This window comes from Berkeleyomyces rouxiae, assembly GCF_048999995.1.
Source record: "Berkeleyomyces rouxiae strain 22BRR77 chromosome Unknown BrBRR77_ptg000002l, whole genome shotgun sequence".
Lineage (NCBI taxonomy): Eukaryota > Fungi > Ascomycota > Sordariomycetes > Microascales > Ceratocystidaceae > Berkeleyomyces > Berkeleyomyces rouxiae.
The window spans coordinates 4,023,055-4,043,621 of NW_027396492.1; the positions used below are offsets into that span (position 1 = coordinate 4,023,055).

The 20,567-nt window shown below is 51.0% G+C and overlaps 6 protein-coding genes across 6 annotated transcripts; 3 read left to right on the forward strand and 3 right to left on the reverse strand.

The window, feature by feature from the left end:
- Positions 1–129: 129 nt before the first annotated feature.
- On the forward strand, positions 130–1,504 carry BROUX77_002700 (uncharacterized protein; the record flags this gene model as incomplete). Its single annotated transcript, XM_073747270.1, has 3 exons — positions 130–213; positions 318–1,168; positions 1,237–1,504. The coding sequence occupies 3 exons, from the start codon at positions 130–132 to the stop codon at positions 1,502–1,504; spliced, it is 1,203 nt and encodes a 400-aa protein (XP_073607782.1).
- A 204-nt stretch (positions 1,505–1,708) lies between these two features.
- On the reverse strand, positions 1,709–2,150 carry BROUX77_002701 (uncharacterized protein; the record flags this gene model as incomplete). The annotated part of the gene is made up of 2 exons (XM_073747271.1): positions 1,709–1,939; positions 2,049–2,150. 2 exons carry the CDS (start codon positions 2,148–2,150, stop codon positions 1,709–1,711), a joined length of 333 nt encoding a protein of 110 aa, XP_073607783.1.
- Positions 2,151–3,089: 939 nt separating this feature from the next.
- BROUX77_002702 (uncharacterized protein) lies at positions 3,090–5,072 on the reverse strand (the record flags this gene model as incomplete). Its single annotated transcript, XM_073747272.1, has 3 exons — positions 3,090–4,151; positions 4,237–4,458; positions 4,521–5,072. The coding sequence occupies 3 exons, from the start codon at positions 5,070–5,072 to the stop codon at positions 3,090–3,092; spliced, it is 1,836 nt and encodes a 611-aa protein (XP_073607784.1).
- Positions 5,073–8,933: 3,861 nt separating this feature from the next.
- BROUX77_002703 (uncharacterized protein) lies at positions 8,934–10,352 on the reverse strand (the record flags this gene model as incomplete). The annotated part of the gene is made up of 6 exons (XM_073747273.1): positions 8,934–9,245; positions 9,322–9,530; positions 9,634–9,804; positions 9,881–10,067; positions 10,144–10,229; positions 10,286–10,352. The coding sequence occupies 6 exons, from the start codon at positions 10,350–10,352 to the stop codon at positions 8,934–8,936; spliced, it is 1,032 nt and encodes a 343-aa protein (XP_073607785.1).
- A 2,297-nt stretch (positions 10,353–12,649) lies between these two features.
- Positions 12,650–13,559, forward strand: BROUX77_002704 (uncharacterized protein; the record flags this gene model as incomplete). Its single annotated transcript, XM_073747274.1, has 3 exons — positions 12,650–12,752; positions 12,821–13,091; positions 13,151–13,559. The coding sequence occupies 3 exons, from the start codon at positions 12,650–12,652 to the stop codon at positions 13,557–13,559; spliced, it is 783 nt and encodes a 260-aa protein (XP_073607786.1).
- A 1,330-nt stretch (positions 13,560–14,889) lies between these two features.
- On the forward strand, positions 14,890–16,758 carry BROUX77_002705 (uncharacterized protein; the record flags this gene model as incomplete). Its single annotated transcript, XM_073747275.1, has 4 exons — positions 14,890–15,386; positions 15,452–15,985; positions 16,064–16,170; positions 16,241–16,758. 4 exons carry the CDS (start codon positions 14,890–14,892, stop codon positions 16,756–16,758), a joined length of 1,656 nt encoding a protein of 551 aa, XP_073607787.1.
- Between the last annotated feature and the right edge of the window lie 3,809 nt (positions 16,759–20,567).

A 20,567-nucleotide genomic window follows, 5' to 3' on the forward strand; every position in this document is an offset into this window, starting at 1 on the left:
TCCGAGAAATAATATTCTCTGCCCGCCTCGCCGATCCGTGTTGTTATTATCCAGCGCTCTTTTTTTCCTTTTTTTTTTTCCCTCTTATCTTTGCTTTGTATAGGCCTAGTGCTCTAATATCGCCTCAACATGGCGGGCAAAACGATGGTTCCCGTGCTCGTTGCGATGATGCTGTTGACCGGCGTCTCCAACACGATGCTCACAAAGTACCAGGTATGTTGTGTTGTGCACCGCGATCCGTCCTTTCTTTTCCCGTACTTGTCGTGTCCGTGTCTGAGACTGACGCGATATCTCATCGTTTCCGTCTTGTGTTATAGGACAAGCAATGTGTAGCCAACTGCGATGCCACCGACCCCACGAAACGCCGCCACCTTGAACAGCCCGTCTGGCAGACTGTCCAGATGTTTCTGGGCGAAATGGGCTGCTGGCTCGTTATCGGCGTGAATGCGTTGTACAACCGTTTTGCGAAACGATCCGATGCGGGATACCAGGCTCTCGCGGCCGACGAGCCCGCTGCTACCGAGCAGACCGAGCTTATCTCGCCCAAGCCCGAAAATGTGCTCAGGGGCCGCCGGATCTTGCTGCTGTCGCTGCCCGCGATTTGCGACATCTGCGGCACCACTCTGATGAATGTTGGGCTGCTGCTTGTAGCTGCCTCCATCTACCAAATGACGCGCGGTGCCCTCGTCTTGTTTGTTGGCCTCTTTAGCGTTGTCTTCCTGCACCACCGCCTCCACCTGTTCCAGTGGATATCTCTGGGCGGTGTCGTCATCGGCGTTGCTACAGTTGGTCTTGCTGGTGCGATTTACCCCGATACGCGCCACGGGATTGAAAAGGTTCTTGGTGGCGAGAAGCCAACTGAGAACTCAGCTGCGTTGACCGTCGTCGGTGTTCTGCTCATTGCTGGTGCCCAGATTTTCACTGCCACACAGTTTGTGCTGGAGGAGTATATTCTGGCAAACTCGACTGTCGACCCAATCACCGTGGTCGGCTGGGAGGGCATTTTCGGCCTGCTGGTCACGTTGATGGGAATGGTTGTCATGCACTTCTTCCGTGGTCGGACTGACGAAGGGCGCAACGGCATTTTCGACATGGCAGAGGGCTGGAGACAAATGGTGTCGAGTCGTGAGCTCATGGTCTCCAGCGTACTGATCATGATTAGCATCGGGTAAGTGACGTTCGTTTGATTTTTGTTCCATGATGGAGAAACTTGACACTAACACAAGATACCAACAGCGGGTTCAATTTCTTTGGTCTGTCAGTTACTCGCTCTGTCAGCGCTACATCCCGTTCTACCATTGACACCTGCCGTACCATCTTCATTTGGATGGCTTCTCTTGTGCTGGGCTGGGAATCCTTCAAGTGGCTTCAAGTGGCTGGCTTTGTCCTGCTGGTGTACTTCACCTTTATCTTCAACGGCATCATTGACCCCCCGTTTGAGAAGCTCCGCCGCGAAGGACCGGTCGAAGAACTCCTCCATGAGGAGCCCATCGAACACATGTAGTATCACTAGGCTCTATTTTTTTTCTCGGCATTGCCGACTCGAGGTATATTGACTTGTACCCACATGGCATTTACATGGCATTTATCAACTCTTTAGCACCAAGCTCTCTAGATTAAACAGCATGTATGTATATTGTGAATATGCGGGCGGCACAAGGCCGACATGTGTGAAATCAGCATGTGTTGATGTTGGGGCCCTTGTGGACTACTCGCACACCATCAAGTTAATCTCTAATATAAACTTCCCTTCCTTGTACTTCTCCTGCGGCTCATACGCCTTGTCGTACGTCCAACCGACTATCAGGCCGCATTGCCGGCAAAGAATGTCACGGACGACGTGGCGGCCGGTAGTCAAGTCTCGTTCAGACGACTGGCCGTATTCAATGTTTACAACAACATCAAAAAGATATGCTGTGCCGTGTGCTCCTCGGAAACTCTGGAGGACCAAGGGGAAAAAAAGGATTTTTGTTTTAGATTTCCGGCCATCATAGAGGGAAAGGAAACAGGTTCATGGGGAGGGGAGGGAAGGGGAGGCTTGCACTTACCTTGCTTATAATCTTCTCTTGTGAGGAGAGATGCGTGCGGCATTTTTTGCAGTGATAGATCTTTGTGTTGTTATTGAGAAAAACATTGTATTTGAGGCCCATGATTGTTGCTGTAGGAGATTGGCCAGGCAGGAGTAGGCCTGAGCAACTGAAGGGAATGTGTGTTTTTTTTTCTTTTCTTTTCTTTTTTTCTTGTTTCTTTTGCTAGGACTCTGACCAAGGTGGTTGGCGAAGTTCACGAGGAGTAACGAGTTCACGGGCTGATTGCGTCTTTGGGGTTTCAGTAGTCGATGGAACAAAAGGGTGAATGAAATCTCTTTGGAGAGCAAGGCACGTATATTGGAAGCAAACTGGATGCTTGTATAAGGGATGGGATGGGATGGGCAAGATAGTCAGTCAGTCGGCTGATTGGAGCAAGGAGGGGCTTGAGGAAGACAAAGGCGCAAACATTCCACACAAGAGGACAAAGATGATTATGGAGTCACGGTTTCAGCAGGCCAATATGAAAGCCAGAGGGAAGGAAAAAAAGTAGGGCGAGAATAGGTTTTGGGGTTGGTTCCAGCCTGATGACCAACAACGACATGCGGAGGAAAAGAATACTGGGAATGGGCTGGCTAGGGATGTGTTAGTTTGACTGGTTGGGGTTAGGTGGTCATGAGGTCAGCTGACTTTGGGCATGAGGGTTACATGGTTACACAATACAGATCACAGTGTCGTCACAATACAGGAGAAAAACAAAATTCTAGAAAGTGAAGAATATTTATCATCTACAACGCAGGTCCTGTCGTAACAATGAGTGAATATGAAAGGGAATGATACAGCTGATGGGATATGTACATATGAAGATGGTACGGGAAATTGAGTCCTTTGTCTCAATATAAGTTGACAGTAAAAAGGCATGAAAAGAAAAAAAAGAAACAAGGAGCTGGTGTGAGATGGCATCGAAATAAAAAAACAAAACAAAAAAAAACAATAGTGTCAGGAAAAGAAAGAAAGAACAGAGTGAGCCTCCACGGCAGGCTTTCCACCAATCTTAGCCTTTTACCAGGTAAACGCCTCCTCAGCAAAGTCAATCTCGCTACGCAGCTGCTGTGAGCGAGTTGCGGCACGGACTTCATCGCTGAACGCACCAGGGCCGCACACCGAGACGCACATGGCGCCGACCTGGGTGTCGACCTCGGTTGAGATGAGGGTCTGGATGTTGGGCTTTCCCGGGAACATTTGCACCGTTGACGAGGGGCTGTGCACCTCCTTTGCGGAGCGAGGCCGCGTGACAAAGATCATGATGCGCAGGACGTCGCGGCGCTTCTCAAGCTCGAGGATGCTGGTCATGAAGGGCCGGATCCACTCGAGCAGGTCCTGGTTGGGAATGACCCAGACCAGAACGACCTTGCGCGTGGCAACGGTGCCGTTGGCGTATCCGATGACGAGCTCGCGGACGTGGGGGATGGCCTGGGTCACGCCGACACCGCCGGCGAAAATCATGGCGGTTCCGTACGACGCCATGCTGGGCAGATGGCCATAGGGGCCCTCGGCCAAGCAGCGAGTGGAGAGGCGGCCCTCGGGCGCGGCAGATGCCTTTTGGAAGAGTCTCATGGTGGCGCCGGTGCGGGCACGGACGATGAAGGAGACAGAGGTCTTGTTCATGGCAAGAACATCCTGCTTGGTCATGGCCAGATGCTCGGCGTTGAGGTCGGTGGCGTCCTCACTCCAAGCAACAGAGAAGGGGTGAGACTGCAGACCGGTGATGGAGGGGAAGTAGAGGTAGGCGTGCTGGCCGGCCTTGAACTTCCAGGGGCGGGCCAGGGTGACGGTAATGCGCACGGCGTTCTCGGGAAGAGCTTCAATAAGGGTGCGAGTGCCGCCAGAGCCAAAGTTGTTGTACACAATGCGAAGAACACGCAGGGCACGGTCGGAAGCCCAGACAGCGATGGCAGTGGTCAGGTAGGGGCGCTGGGGGAAGTCCTTGATCTTCATGTGGTACCAGACACCAACAACGGCTGCGGTAGCACCGAGAATGTGCAGGATCTTGAAGGTCTCGTAGAAGGCATGGCGGATGGGGCTGTAGGCCTGGATGAGGATAAAGGTCATGGCGATGGTAGCCTGGACACGGAGTGTTAGTTTGTACATTTATTTTCCTAGGCCACGAGCAGGTAGGGAGGGAGGCGTTTTGTTTGGCAACACTTACAACGACACCCCAAAGCAAGTAGTCGACCTTGAAGGCAGCGTCAATGGCGGCGCTCAAGGGCATGCTCTGAACATTGGCAGCAAAGTGAGTGACGGTGTGCACGAGGGCCTCAAAAACGACGATGCGGCCAATCCAGCGGTGAAGGAGGTTGAACGAGTCAAAGGAAAGACCCATCATGACAATCAGCGGGTTGTTTCTTGCGGCCATGAAGAAGAGAGGAACCTGCAATTGTGGTCAGCGATACTGGACAAATGGGGATAGTCAGTCGTGATGTTGGGACATACCATGTTGGTAACAGCCAGAGCACCCGAGCGGTTGCGAACCGATCTGTAGGCAGTGGCGGTGTCGCCGGAGTAGGGGATTTCGATCAAGCAAAAGACGATGTTGGTAGCAAAGTAGAGAACCAGGAAGACGAGCTCCAGACGGGTCGGCAGCGTGCCCATGTTGATGGCGGTGGAGAGCTGGATTTCACGGTTGTGACGCTTATTCAAGACGGGCGAATACATGATGTGCTTCTTGAACCACGCCATGGTGCCGGCGCGGGAGAAGTAGTTTTGTTTGTCGTTGTTGAGGCACACCATGTGGCGGATTCTGCGGTGGGAAGCGCCGACGATGGTCCATACCATCAACAGGAAGCCGAGACTGCCGCAGATGATGAAGAGGTAGTGCGAGAGGTCTTCGTTGCGCTCGGCCATGACCTTTTTGGCGGCCATCATGGCAGCCTTGGCGGCATCGGCTGTTGCGTTTCCACTGCCAGCAGTGGGAGACAGAGTCGATGAGCCACTGGCAGCAGCGGCCGTGGTGGTGGCGGCGGCGGCGGCGGCGGGAGTAGACATGGCGAAAGATTCGATGAGGTTGTTCAGAAATGGACCAGTTGCTTAGTGTTTAAGACGTGTCGCAACAAGGGCCGTCAGGCCAGGAAAGTTTCGGCGGTGCTGCAGTACGAGGAACGGCGGGGTTTGAAGTACGTTGACGATGTTTTGAATGGGAAGCCTAGTGGCAGCAGGATTGGTTGACTAGGAAACTTGTAGCGTACAAACGGGAGACCAACAACACAACAAACAAATGCAGAAGAAATGGGCACTGGGTATGAATGAAGAATGAGGATAGAAGAGGGTGTAAGCCAGCTGGTTATTGAAGATACCAGAAAACGCAGAAGTGGGGGGCAGACGAAAGGAATGAAGGCCGAAGAGGCAAAGCAGGAAATAAAAAAAAGGCGTCACCGAAGAATACGCAGCATGAATGAAGGAACTTTCCAAGAAGACGAAGAGCAAGAAGAGCCAAGTTGCGGCGTTGGAAGATGGCAGATGTGCCTGTTCTAATATGAGAACTGAGATGGCTGCTCCCACCTCTACAAGCAGCACCAGACGGTACATGGTACCACAAATAAAGCCCCAGGGAAGAGCTAGTTACAGGGGTCGAAGGATGTGTGATATTGAAGGATTGAGGTGTGTGTGTTAGTAGAGAATCAGGGAAGCCCATCAACAGGGGGTGGTGCTATAAGGGGAACGTGCAGGATTGGATTACGATACCTCTAACCATGGACGATAGGATGTTGCTTGGCTCAAACTTGTGGGTGGCCAAGAAGCAAGCCCATACAAGGCCATTCCACTCCGTGTAGCTGTGGTCGACAAGACAGGTGGATGTTCTGGGCTGGGCTGGGCCAGACATGGCCTGAAGGAAGGAAGTCAACCCGAGCGGGGGGGAGGGGGGCCGAACACGATGGACAGCTTGGGGGCGGACAGACAGACACACGGCGAAGTACAGCAGGGAGCCTGGAGCTTGTGCGTGTGTTTATGTCCAAGTACCAGGGATCAGAATAGAGTAGCCAGTCCTTAGCCTGGAGCAGGAACTCTCTCATCATCCCCTCAAGCACAAACAAATAACTACATGTAGCCAGCCATGTGTAACTAGTTGCTTTCCACTTGGTCTAGTGATTTGTTACTGCAGATTCACATGCACCTAAAATTGGAACACAACGTGCGGGTTTCAGCCTACAGCGGGTTTTCCGCAGGCCAAGCGTGAGTCAGCCCGAGCAGAGGGAGAGGGAGGGAGAGGGCCGAGGTTGTGGGTGGTGGATGGTAGTAGATCGTGGTTGGTTAATAGTGGATCATGGTTAGTGGATAGTAGATGGTGGGCCGTGGACGCTGGATCGTGGATCGTGGTTGGTGGACAGTTGGCGGTGGGTGATTGGTTGGTGGATCGTGGCTGTAGTACAAGCACCCCCAAATCTGGACGACATGTGGTACCGTACCACATGCGCAGTATTGCCGTTTACTTGAGTCTGTGTAATTGGCAAATATCGCCAGTGGCAACGGGGGCGGACACATCATCGATGTCGTATAAACAACAGCAACAAACCGGCCGGCAAAGGGGAGGGAGAGGGATGCTTCGTTTGGCGTGGGCTGGGCTGGGGGCGACGCACGCACAGCAAGCAACCCATGCAGAAAGATACAACAGGCATTGTCGGCATGTGGAATGCCGCTTTCGCGATTCCTAAACGGCTTGCAGCTAGCGACAATTTCGTTCGAGTGACACTCGCTGTCATTGGCGCAGCAAAAGGCGAACGCAAAAATAGGCGCGCGGGATTTGGCCCTTGCACGCGAGAGAGAAGACGGAAACAATAAGTCGGTTGTTACAAAGATGCATAGCTGGTGAGCCATGCAAAATCTGCCCACGTCATGACCATGCTTTTCTTTTTTTTCTTTTCCTGCTCTGACCTGACGCGCTGTTCACGTTCAAGTACATAACTACACAGATGGAATAGGGGGGGCCTGTCTTGGCGCAGATTCAGCCCTGATCAAGTACATGCAAAAAGTACAGATACATAAACAACACGCAGGACAGCACAGATGCTGGAAGTACATGGAGAAAGAAAAAGGGAGAGAGAAAAAGGAACAAGAAAAAGAAAATCCGCTTCCCGCTTGGCTTGTGCCTTTACACCCCCCCTCCTCCGCTTCTGCACATTTTCCCCACACACAAGCCTGCAGCTTTTCCACTTGAAACAAGGGACGCGTCTCTTCTGTCCCTTGATGCGCTCGTCAGGGGTTGAGGTGACACCAGCACCCTAGTGCGAGTCCAGCAAACCCTAACAGGCAGATCTGCTTGAAGCCGGGCGTCCAGCGTCCTCGCTCGGCTCGCGGCAAGCGCAAGTCTCGCGTATAGCGTTTCTCTTGATTTCTGACGAAAGACTGCCATTTCTGACCGCCATCGACTTGGTCAAGCCAGCCTGAAGAATAAACTCGCGAACCGGCCGAGCAGGGCACATGCCCTCTGCCCTCAGCGGCCACCGCAAAATACTCGACGCCAAACCTGCGCTGATATCTCACTGATCCCACCGCTGCCCGGGCTGCAAATCACAGCTTCTAGCTATGCTCGGGGCTCCAGCTCCGCAAAAAGCATCCTGGCCGACGTTTCTCGATGCAAATGCCACCATCAATCCATCTCATGTCGAGTGGTCTGTGTTTCCTGCCTCGATTTCGCACCAACGATCACCACGGGAAAAGAAAAGAAAAAAAGCAACTTGGACGGATAATTCGAGAACCACGTGACCCACAGACATCGCTAACCTGGTCAAACTGGCTAGCAGCAAGTCCCGTACATCTGCGTTGTCCACAGGCTCATCTCCCGCGCGGGGCCCTGCGGAATAAAAAGCTCGCAACGCCTCGAAACGTCCCATGTATTGCTACACGAACAGGAAAGCAAAAGGAAAACAAAACCGTTGCAATATCGACTAATATAGTTGGAAGCCAGACGGAGACAACAACTCTATCTCTTCATCGCGGTTTCGCCCCCTCTGGAATAATCGAATCATGGTCATGTCCGAACGTCAAACATAAAAGTCCCATGTCTCTCAAGTAACTCTCGGCGGCCGTCAGACAGACAGACAAAGATAGGGACGGAGAAAGAAAGAGAGAGAGAGTGATGTGCTCGGTTACGAGCCATGCACGCTGCTCAAATCTTAGCGAGCATGCGCTTCATTCGCGTTGATCTTTGGGATCCTTGTAGAACTTCTGCGAGACTCGTTTCGGATTTGAAGATCGCCTTCGTTTGGGTATACGCAGGGTCAGGGGGGGTGTGATTCATGCTTTCCTTTCTCCTTGTGTTCTTACCGTTGTTATTGGCCCGTGATCATGGACGAATATGTCCGCCACATGTGCATGGCTCCGAGTGACATCAGCGATGGGAAACTCTGGCTCTGAGTTTGGGGTTTAAAGCGTTAATGACCACCCATACGCCAGTTTTGCGGTCTGCGTCATATCCTACTCTTACAAACATGCGCCTGAAAAACACAAGGTATCAAGAAAATGCGAGTCCTTGGAACGAATGATCACTTTTCATCGTCGCTGCTGTTTGAGAAAATATTCTGCTAGGGTTGGGACACACAACGGCATCTTAACCCAATGTGGGCGGACTTTCCTGAGTCCGACTACTACCAGTGACTAGCTGCCAGTGTAGAGATACCACACAGCACATGGTCTTGGCTAATGCATAACTAATCTGAAATTTAGATGCTACCCAAATCTCTCTGCCGAGGCTTGGACCCCCGAGAAAAAACACATACGTACGGCGCTATATTCCACCACGCTGTTCATGCCGCGGTAAACAAAACCTGTAGTTATCGAAAACTTAGACGTGTTTTATTGTTCTGTAATCCTAATCGGCCGTCTTCATATCGAAATCCATTTATAAAAAAGTTAACAAGCGTCATGTTGAATCATCTTCTCTGTGCTTTGAGATGTCTTCATAGAGTTACATCTCTGAAAGTTGGCAGAGTGACCAGCAACAAAATCGTGCTCAAGGTCGTAAACTTCGTCACTGCCACTTGTTTGCATACTTGAATTATTGACATGAGTCGTTCCACTGAGCTTGTTGGGCTTGGAAAAGTCGTCGCTGTTGTTTGAGTTGGACGAGCCACGGAGTCGGCTGGGACTGAAAAGAGGCTTCAAGGCAGGGACACTTGCGCAGATGATGGCAGTGTTAGTCTCAATCATCGACCAAAGATTGACCTACGAGGAGCGAGCGAAATGTTAGTGGCAAGGTTAAAGGGAACGCTGAACTCTTTGAACGTCTCATGAGTCTTACACTTAGGGCACTCAAGAAGGGGTCTGTGGCTTGCGTGTATTCCCGGATGCTCTTTAGTCGGATAATAGACGTGATGGCCGCAAAGCAGCCCACGCCAAAGACTGCCATGAGCGCATATTTTTCCTTTTGCGAGCGGTTGATCTTGACAAGGCTGGCAATTGGGAGGCCAAGAATCCAAAAGTCGGTTACAATATTGATGGATGACGTAGCTAGCAACACACACGTTAATATCAACATCAACAACTACCAATATCATGTTACACAGTAACACGCCGGTTCAGATCTCCGAGTTGTCAGGTTTGTGTGACCTACAATAGAAGAAAGCCGTTGTATTGATACAATGGCCGTCAATGGTACCAGACATATCCCACCACTTCTTGAGTGGTGTGCATTGATTGGTGGTGACGATTAGACACACAACGCAAAACACACAGTGAAATATTATAGTGCCGATTGTGAGACGGCGAAACAGCGGATCCACGGCTATTTGCATCCAGGAGGTCAGTCTGGAAAGAAAGCACGAGTTTTTGTATTGTTTGGCTGGGAAATAGGAGCTTACCAAACCGGAGATACATGAGAAGAATGGAAATCTTGATGAAGGAGACAATCAGGTAGTAAGTCACTTCAATGCCCAGCGTTACTTTCATCAGCGTAGTCATGTTGTCCAACGAAAGTGTCTCCATGGGAAAGCCTATATGGTTTGATCTTCCAATGAAAAGCTGAACCATGTACGCAACAATACCAAGCTATGCAAAGGCGAGTTAGTTGCCCTGTATAACTCAGAAAAAGCCAAACGCGTAGTTCAGAGGTAACAAAACGTACCCAAGCAAAGGTTATGGTTAAATCATCCCACCCAGGTTTTCTGATAACCAAACATCGCGTTATGAGGCGGACCATGACAACAACAGCTACACGACGTTAGTGGCTGGAGCACAACCAGAGTGCGATGACTTCCACGACGTACTAGATATTGAAACGAGTACGGTACTTGTGATGATAGTTCCATCTTGGCGGGTTTGGTTAGTTGGCATATTGGTGAGTCGCAGAGGTAGTCTTCGAGAACAAGCATGGACGATCAGAAGCTGGATCGGGAGGGGCACGGGAACATGAGCGCCTATGCAAGTTTAAAAGAAACTGAGAGAAGAAGGAAACCTCTGGTTCCTAGGAACTTGAACTACGAGTACGTTTAAATGCCAGTGACGCCCGACGGTGGAACAAACCTCCCTTCAATAGAACATACGCACTTGTTCCTTGTTTCCTCCGCCTTGGAGGGCTCGTGAAAAACCCTCTCGCGCGAAGACTGTTCACCGGTAAAGGATTAGTTGGTGGCATGAAGCTAATATGGAGTAGATTTGTGTGGAGTGGGATGTGATACATGTAAGCCATTCGCAAACCTCACAGCCGGCGAACTTGTCAACTTTGCAGCTAACGGTCTTTTTGCATTGGTAGGGAGATGGTGATTGGATCAACTTGCGATTTAAGGGGTATTGTTGATGGTGAACTTTGCCACTGGGGGTTAAGCTCAATGGATCTCAGCTACTGCCAAAAGGGCGTAGATAGATAGCCACGAGAAGATAGACTAAAAAGCTCGTGGCACATCTTATGTGTGCATGTAGTCCAGATACAGCCGAAGCCTGGTCTGGGCAAAGAGTGTGATTTTCATACTACTTGAAGGAAGCAAATGACTAGTTGGTTGCTTGTATTGATATTTATGAAGTAGGGAGCTTGGTGGCTACAGGTAAACATACGAAGCGCTATCTATCACTACCTCTAGGTGGAATGTGGGTGAATATGGAGCCAGACAATCTTGATTTTCTTTTTATCACTGTGCATTGGTGACGCGGGACATGCAAGATGGGATGCAGGGATTTACAAGTTACAATCGCCGCAACTATCTGAATGTGCATAACTATATGAAGCTGCTATAGCTTTTGCCTTGTGTCTCGGCCCATTCGCTGTCTGCTAGTGCATGGAAGTGGAAAATAGGGAAGAGTTGGACAATCTGGTTGGACGAGAAAATGAAAATGGAGTTCGTATGTGACGCAAGGGAATCAGATATTTGTCTGTGTTGCGTGTCGATCTCAAGATTAGGAAAAGAGCCCATGTGACAAAGCCACATCTATGTTTTGCCGACACAATATGACGCCAGACAGTTGATACTTGACCACACGATATTCTGCGTAGTTACTGTGACCTTGGGTTGACAGCTCAAGCAAACGAGCAACGATTAAGCATATGCTTAGCGAAGAGGGAAATTATGCCGCTTCTACTGCTTTTGCCCTGTTCGCTTGGCAGCTGTCTGGCCCGGACTAAAACGCAACTAGCGTCCTAGACAAGGGAGACAAGATCACAAAAAAACGAGACGGAATGGCACAAAGGTTTTCCCTGTTCTCTACAGGCTAGGTCTGTATCTCCGGAAGCTAATGGCGGACTTGAGAACAAGGAATCCCTCTGCCCGTCCTGTCATAGTGGTACCTGGTGGCTTAACTGCAAGTAGAAATCGGGCCTGAGCTTGGTTGAAGCGTCTCGTACCTCGAGCCTCTCGCCTTCTTGTGCCATATAGCGTAGGTTTGCTTAGTCTCGTCACGGCACCCGGGCAAGTTTTCGCTTTTCAGCCGGTCTAGATTGGGTATAGGTTAGCTATGGGCTGGATGGATGGATGGGCCGAGTCGGGTCTCGGGTCTCGGGTCTCGGGTCTTGAAATATCTTGATTGGCCCGAAGTTCACTTGTACAAAAGACGAAAGGTTCTCGACTCTGGGCGGTTTCAGCGCCCTATACCGACCTGTACATGTTGCGAGTGAGTTTCAAGCAGTCTTGCGACTTGTATTGCACTTGATTGAAATCTGTAGCAGCTTGATATGCAGTGCACTTTTATTCATGTTGTGCCATTAATGGGCGTGATATGCCGTGCAGACACAGCCGAAGAATTTCCGTAACATCTCGGCCATGCTTATGTAATCTTCCTTGTGCTACCGGGTATTTTGTGGCCTGTCATTGTCCCCTGCTCGGCACGTCTCTCAGGCCATTTGGTCTGCTGAGAAGAGCATAATAAGACGACAAATCAGGCCATTGTTGTATTCTCAAGAGTTTTGCGTTGCCGCTGCGAAATGTTACGTGCCCTTGTATGCCGGACTTTGCTATAAAGCTGCTGCTCGAAATTAAGAAAACATGAGCTTGTTCTTTGGGACTATTCCGTGCTTTCTACTCAGACACGCAGATTGAACAACGCGCATTGTTCCTTACTTCGTCTTACACACTATCGTCACTTTTTGAGGCCCCAGGTCCCTTGAAATACCGCTGTATTATTCCCGCCCAGACCGCTTGAAAATGGCGTCCCGGCTTCCCGTCAAACACGTCGACCGCCGAGATCTTTACACCAATCTCGAGGCGCGCATTCAATATATGCACAGCTTTCTCGATTTCAGTAGCCGTAAGCCATCGCATCATCACCTTGTCCAATGTAACCACCTAGACACTAATACTTGCACTGTCGACCAGGGGATATTGAAGCACTGATTACAGGAGCCAAGTACATCAAGGCGCTGATCCCTGCCATTGTCAATATTGTGTACAAGAAACTCTTGTCCTATGACATCACTGCCCAAGCCTTTACAGACCACAGTACCAATTCCAAGGAGCCAGCAAATGAAGATCTCAGTGAAGATAGCCCCCAGATTTTGCATCGCAAGATGTTCCTGCGGGCTTATTTGCAGAAGCTGTGCTCGGATCCATCGCAGATGGAGTTCTGGGAATACCTGGACAAAGTAGCGTAAGTTGCACGTTGACTTGATGCTTGAGTGGTGTGCGAGGCTAATTCATGCGCCATAGGATGATGCACGTCGGACTGGGCCGGGCCCATCCGCTTCATATAGAGTACGTCCACCTGGGAGTAACTTTGGCCTTTATCAGCGACATCATGACAGAGGCTATTCTCTCCCATCCCCGGCTTCATATCCAGCGCAAAATGGCCTTAATCAAGGCTTTGAACAAGGTGATTTGGATCCAAAATGATCTCTTTGCCAAGTGGCAAGTGCGCGAGGCAGACGAATTCCGCGAGGGCGACGAGGAAATCGTCATTGAGAAAGAAGGGTTTCTCAATGGCAAGAAGATTCTGAGTGCAAGTGATGATGAAGTTGAAGCTGAAGCCGACAAGGCATCGCCGACTTCGCCGAAAGCCCCAGCGTGCCCGTTTAGTGGGATAAAGGCCTCGGACGCATACTCCCAGCCCCAAAGATAGAGGCAGCGACAGCGCCATCTACACGCATATATGTAACAATTTACACACGTAATATCAGCAACGTGAAGCAAGACACATCACCAATTGGTCCAACATATGACGCACGGCAAAGTTTCAGAAGCTCAAGATCTCAAAGTAAACCCTCTTTTACGCCCAAGAGCTCCACTGATTATGTCATCACAAGAACCCCACCAGACTCAGAAAAAAAACAGGACAGGAGCTGCTCCGCACCTCGGAGTATCCCCGGCCATACATGGCGCGTACTTGATAGCATTGACAGGACCCCAACCCGAGCCACGAGACCTATGCTGCAACGCCCGTGGCTACGAGCAAAATAATGAAGGGGCTATAAGCGCTGCTGGTGTGGTTTGGATGTGGATGATTATCAGCATGAAAAGCCGCATCAGCCGTTGCGGTGGTTTGAGAAGTGCACAATATAGTCATGGCATATATATGAGTGATTGAATGGATGAATGAATACCTGACAGCTTCGTGGTTTGACCCCGCTGCGGATCGGCCTCTCATTGGAGCGGACCCGCACGCCACCTTTTAAGCCGCAAAAAATGCGGGGCTTGGCGAATCAGCTCACCAAGCTTGCCTGCATGGCTTTTTCGGCTCCCAGTGCTGTGAATCATTGTAGCTAGTGGGCTTTACATTTTCTTTCTCTTGCATACAAGCTTCAAATCAAAGCCACCCTGTGACGATAGTCTAGTTTGTCCTTGCCGCAACCAAAGCCACTGTGCCCGCATTCCCAAGGTAAGCTCTTCTCCGGATCCAATGGGGCCCCGACTACTGCCCAATTCCATCCGCTACGCCCATGGGCCCCAGACCTACGCCGGCTGCCCTAGACCTACCAGTCTTCCTCTGGCTTCTAGCTCCCAGGATCCCATCGTAGCCTCTCCAGCAGCTGGCTCCTTGTCGCTCTCATTTGCCATGGCTTTCCCATGCTGCAAGTGCAGCCGCAGGCCCAAAATATCGGCATAATAGCCGCCACCTGGGTCGGCTTCCTTCAACCCACACAGACCATGGCGCTCCAACTGCACGAAGCATTCTCAGAAAAGTGGTGCAGGCGAACCTTGGCCATTCCTGGCCTCGCATCTGTCCACTGGTGCCTTCAATGCAAGGTCCACGCATTTCCCAATGCCATTATCGGATCACGCTGCTTTAGAACACCACCAAACGCCCCTCTTTTTACTTATCTGAAACCATATAACCACTGGTCTATCCACTTGACCACATCTTCAAGCTGTCTGTTACTGTTCTTCCGTTACTAAATCAACTGCATTGCCATATAGTGTACTACGCCACACCTTCAATCGCATAATTCACAATGGCCCCCGCTAGCTCTCTTTCCGCCTGGAGCGAACTCCAGAACCACCGCGACACCTCTGGCAAGTCCTTTGTCCTGAAGGAGGCCTTTGCTAGCGATGCCAGCCGCTTCTCAAAGTTCAGCACTACCTTCAAGAGCGCCGCCACCAATGACATTTTGTTCGACTTTAGCAAGAACCTGGTTACCGAGGAGACCATCGGTCTTCTGGTCAAGCTGGCCGAGCAGGCTGGCTTGGAAAAGAAGCGCGATGCCATGTTTGCTGGCGAGAAGATCAACTTCACCGAGGAGCGCGCTGTCTACCACGCCGCTCTGCGCAACGTTGGCGGCGTTGACATGAAGGTCGATGGTGTGGATGTTATGAACGTGCCTGGTGGTGTCAACGAAGTCCTGCAGCACATGAAGATCTTCTCCGAGCAAGTGCGCAGTGGCGAGTGGAAGGGCTTCACCGGTAAGAAGCTGACCAACATTGTCAACGTCGGTATTGGTGGCTCGGATCTGTAGGTCTCTACACTACCCTTGGCCCAAAACGATGCTCCCAAAAGTGCTAACCTTGATCGTATAGTGGCCCTGTTATGGTGACCGAGGCTCTCAAGCACTACTCTGACCGCAACATGACCATTCACTTTGTCTCCAACATTGATGGCACTCACATGGCCGAGGCGCTGGCTAGCTCCGACCCCGAGACGACTCTATTCCTAATTGCTTCCAAGACCTTCACTACTGCCGAAACCACCACTAACGCCAACACCGCCAAGAAGTGGTTCCTTCAAAAGACTGCCAACAAGGGCGACATTGCCAAGCACTTTGTTGCTCTCTCGACTAACGAAGCCGAGGTCACCAAGTTTGGCATTGACCCCAAGAACATGTTCGGCTTCGAGAGCTGGGTCGGTGGCCGCTACTCCGTTTGGAGCGCCATTGGCCTGAGTGTTGCTCTGTACATTGGCTTTGACAACTTCCACAAGTTCCTGTCGGGCGCTCACGAGATGGACAACCACTTCCGCAACACGCCTCTCAAGGACAACATTCCTGTGCTGGGTGGCCTGCTGAGCGTCTGGTACTCTAACTTCTATGATGCTCAGACCCACCTCGTCGCTCCGTGAGTTTGCGCGCCCAAGGAATTGTTATGGTGGTAGATGATCAGTTAATGCTAATCTACGCCACTCTCTTCATGTAGCTTCGACCAGTACCTGCACCGCTTCCCTGCTTACCTGCAGCAGCTTTCTATGGAGTCCAACGGCAAGACCGCGACTTCTGATGGCTCTTCTGCCAAGTATACTACTGGTAAATATCTACAACTATTTAAGAACTATTCTCACTTGGCGCACATCTCTTGCTAACACAAAGAATATAGGCCCCATTCTGTTTGGCGAGCCTTGCACCAACGCCCAGCACTCCTTCTTCCAGCTGGTTCACCAGGGTACCAAGCTGATCCCCACCGACTTCATTCTGGCTGCCAAGTCGCACAACCCCATCTCGGACAACCTGCACCAGAAGATGCTGGCTTCCAACTACCTGGCCCAGGCCGAAGCCCTGATGGTCGGAAAGACGGCCGAGCAGGTCAGAGCCGAGGGCTGCCCAGAGAACCTGGTTTCCCACAAGGTCTTCCAGGGCAACCGGCCTACCACTAGCATCCTGGTTGGTGGCACTATTGGCCCTGCCGAGCTGGGTGCTCTGATTGTCTACTACGAGCATCTCACCTTCACCGAGGGTGCTATCTGGGACATCAACTCCTTTGACCAGTGGGGTGTTGAGCTGGGCAAGGTTCTCGCCAAGAAGATTCTCAAGGAGCTTGATGAGCCCGGCAACGGCTCGGGCCACGATGCCTCAACCGGCAGCCTCATCTCTGCTTTCAAGCAGTTTTCCCAGTAAGCTAATATCGGCAGCGTAGAAGAGAGAAATAGCTGCAACAAAGGAGATTGTCTGTATGGGGAGCATGTACACTGTATGGAATGGGTTGGTTATCAGATTGTCAAATTTGCAAACGGCAACACTGTAGGATAGAGTATGAACACGATACAAGCATGATGCAAGAAGACATGGTAATATGAGGACTGAAGTGGGCGGATGCATGTGTAGTTGATTGTGTTTGCATGGCCTGGCCACCATCGCCCATGTTTTTCGATAATCATGCTACTCTGTGGCATGCATAAGAAGGCAGATCTGGGCCAATACTACACGATCCTCTTTCATATGGTCAATTGGACGGCGATAAGTATGTAGGTGCAGGCACAAGATTGATAGATACTGCGATGAATTATTGATTGAGTTCTTCAACGTCTACCTACCACTATGATAAATCCAGGCCTATTACTTGGGTTTCCTGGCATGCGGTCCATTTAAGATGGCCTGGTGGGTAGCCTTCACACAACATCGGGAGTTGGGACCCTGCATATGTCCTATGGTGGCCAACATAAGCACAAACCACCACCATTATAATACGAATGAATTATGCCCGGGGAGGCGCCTTCAGGAAGGATGATGGCCATCGTGAGGCTGGGCTTTGTTCAATCAAGAGTGTGGCCGTTAATTCGGCCGGGGTACCATGTCAAGGCCTCCACTGTGTGGACGGGGACAAAGAGCCAGCCCCGCTTGAGGGATCTGCTTGAGGGCACACGGTCTGGTTGACGGCGGAGGTTTCCGGCCCGTAGAATGGAGATGGACTTAGTTTCTATGACTACGAGATGGGTGCTGTGGAGGGGAGAGGGGACTTTTTTTCTTTTCTCGGTCGCTGACGGGCTGCCCTGGAAAGAAAAAAAAAAGTCGCATGTCAACGATCGTGATTATTTTATTGAGGCCAAAACAAAGAGGGCGGCGCCAGCCATGGCTCAAGCCGGGAAGACACGAATGAGAACGAAACGAACTGACGAACGAACGGGCGTTCCTTTAAGGCGTGCTCCGCCCTTGTTTGTGCAGCTAGCGCCGGAGTCCCAGAGGTTCCCCGGATTTCTTTTTTCTTCTTTCTGTGTTGGACGCAGTGGAGCCCAAGTAGTTATAGTATAGTCATTGTCTCGGCTTGTTATATATTTCGGCGCATGGCACTAGACGAATGCGTAGTGGGCCACCAAACAACACCCATCACAATGTCTCCGGCAATTCAGTTCAGACGTTGGAAATGCCAAAAGAACAAAATGTCCGGCAATTCAATGTCTCTGGGATTTACAGCAAGAAAAAAAAGAAAAAAAAAAGAACTCACACCTGAATATTCTCGTGGTATGCTAATAGCCCCATTTAAATGACGCATGCCAAGTCTTTTATAGTGGGGCCATGGTCGCTGCAGCTGGCCTCAATGCAAGCAACTACGGCCAAAACAGAGAGTCACTGACCCTGGTTGTCTGGGGGTTAGGCTGAAACTAACCCTATCTCTTCTGATGTTGTTTTCATTCGTGCTGGCTTCAATCATGGGGCCGTATAGCTAAACTTCCACATCGAGAACAAACAACGACTAGCTAGCGACAGAATGGATTGTTCTTGAGGCTCTAACGAATGGCTAAACCAGCCCAGCATGTGGCTTTTTCTCTCTCTTGCCACCACAACGTGTGCGGCTACTCGCCCGAGTACAGACAATGGATAACAACAGGCAGCATAGATTGGACCTGACGCACATGCACATGCACGCGCATTGCCACGATAATCTTCGGCCGTCGGGCCGTTTGGGGCTGTTGACAGGAATGCAGACAGATCATGGACAGACACACCAGCACGAGCACCAGGCACAAAGCTGCTGCTTCTAGTCAAAGCGGGCTGGTGCACGCATATCTTTGGCCTTTTGGGCTCGCCTTTCCACTTTCAACCACACATCTCGGCGGTGGTGGCTCTGCAGTGCCAAGTTGCATGTTCTTGTAGCACCTGTACACGGGAAAAGAAGAAAGTAAAAAAGTCCTGCGAGTAGTGATACCACATGCCAGCCCGGCCCATGGGACCATGACGAGATCTTTCGTCGTTTTCATACGCTCTGCGCGCCCGTTTCAGCCATGAGCACATAGTGCGGCTCACGTTTCCATGTTTGCTGCGGATGAGTGCTTTTTGGGACGCCCCAGCACCACATCACCATCGTTACTTTTAGTCTAGTGCGGGCGGCCATTTTTGCCCAAGGGATTTGTCCAGAGGCTCTAGTTGGCTAATCGAGAGCAGACACAGCATGTGAATCAAGAGAATTAAATTAGCACGTTGTCCGGCCTTGGACGCTCGCTGTTTTATGTAGCGAAAGGATCCCGGTTAAACTGATCTGCTGCTTGAAAGCCTCTCTGACGTCAACAACCTCTCCCTGGATCCGAGTCTGCTGTCCAGTTTTCTCGCTCAGTAGGGCTGAGTGAACCGGGCATGTACATACATACATACATATGTACACCTCTCTATCAGGAGCTGCACAAGTGTCGGCCGGCCGGTGTAAATCCATCTCCAAGTCCCAGTTCCAAGCAACGGGCGCCAGCTCAGCTCGGGGCTGTCCTGCAAGATGAATGATTCGCGTTGAGGCATTGACAACAAACCTACAGATCGTTACAAGCAGTTGACTAGTTGTGAGTACATGACTGGCTACACATGTATGGTTCAGAGGATCCGAAGGCTCAAAACATCCCTAGTTCGTCAGATTGGCTGCAAAGCCTTGAATGCATGAGACGCCCGGCGGAGTTTCCGGTGCTATGTGCTCTGGTCCTATGGACGACAGCCAGCGGCGAGATGGCTTGCCTGGTGTAAGTACCCTGTGGGTACCCCAGACGGCACTAATACCCCTGCGAGTTAGGAAAGCCGGGGCCATGGTGTACATGCTCGGTACAAGAGCCCGTGTAGGCTGGGTGGGGCGCTGTCACTGGCGCTGTCTGTACGCAAATATTTGGCCCCAGGGCATGTTGCAGACGGCTATTGGGCTGTATGAGTGCGGTAGCCGATACAACGTTGTTGGTGCGTTGCCAGCCAATCTGATGTCTGGTAGTCAAGCCCAGCGGAAGAGAGCAAGAGAACAAGAGACGTTGGTTGTCAAGGCGGACCGAGACTGTGACATGGCATATGTGTGTGTGTGTGTTTTGTGCTGATAAAATTAACCCCTCGCCTCGAGACAACTGTCAAGTATCCTGCATGAAACGAGCCACCCGACCGACCGAACCTGATTCTAGCAGCCTCCCATGCCCCCCCCTCTCCTTACGTTATCGCTCAAGTTGCACGTCTAGACTGAATCGGGACTAATGCGGATCCTGTCTGCCAGCTCTTATCGCGAGATATGATTTGGAAGACGAGTAGAGAACAGAGCAGACACGGCTCTTGGTGTAGGTATGTGGCTTTCTGTTGGATTCTGGAAGTTTCGGGAGAGGGCATACAGGCCGGAGTGTGTGAGCGAGTGTGTGCCTTTGGTGGGCATGGGCTCAGGCGGTATACTATAGCCCACCGTAGCCCGTGGTTGGCCCGACTTGGATTCCTGCCGTTCAGATGCCAAAAAAAGTCATGTCAGAGCACCTGTATCTGTACTTCTACTTCTACTCTGAACATTGTCTGTATAGCCCAGGCTTAGACAGTCTGTCACCTCTCTCCTGGTCTAAGCACAGCCAGAGTGGGGCCCGCCCTCTTCTGCTGCATGCTCTGCTCCCGTTTCAAAGGCCGTCTACCTACTATTTCCCAGCTTGGCATTTATTTAGCCTGCGTGTATATCAACACACTAAGTATACCTTGAGCGAGATGTAAGCCAT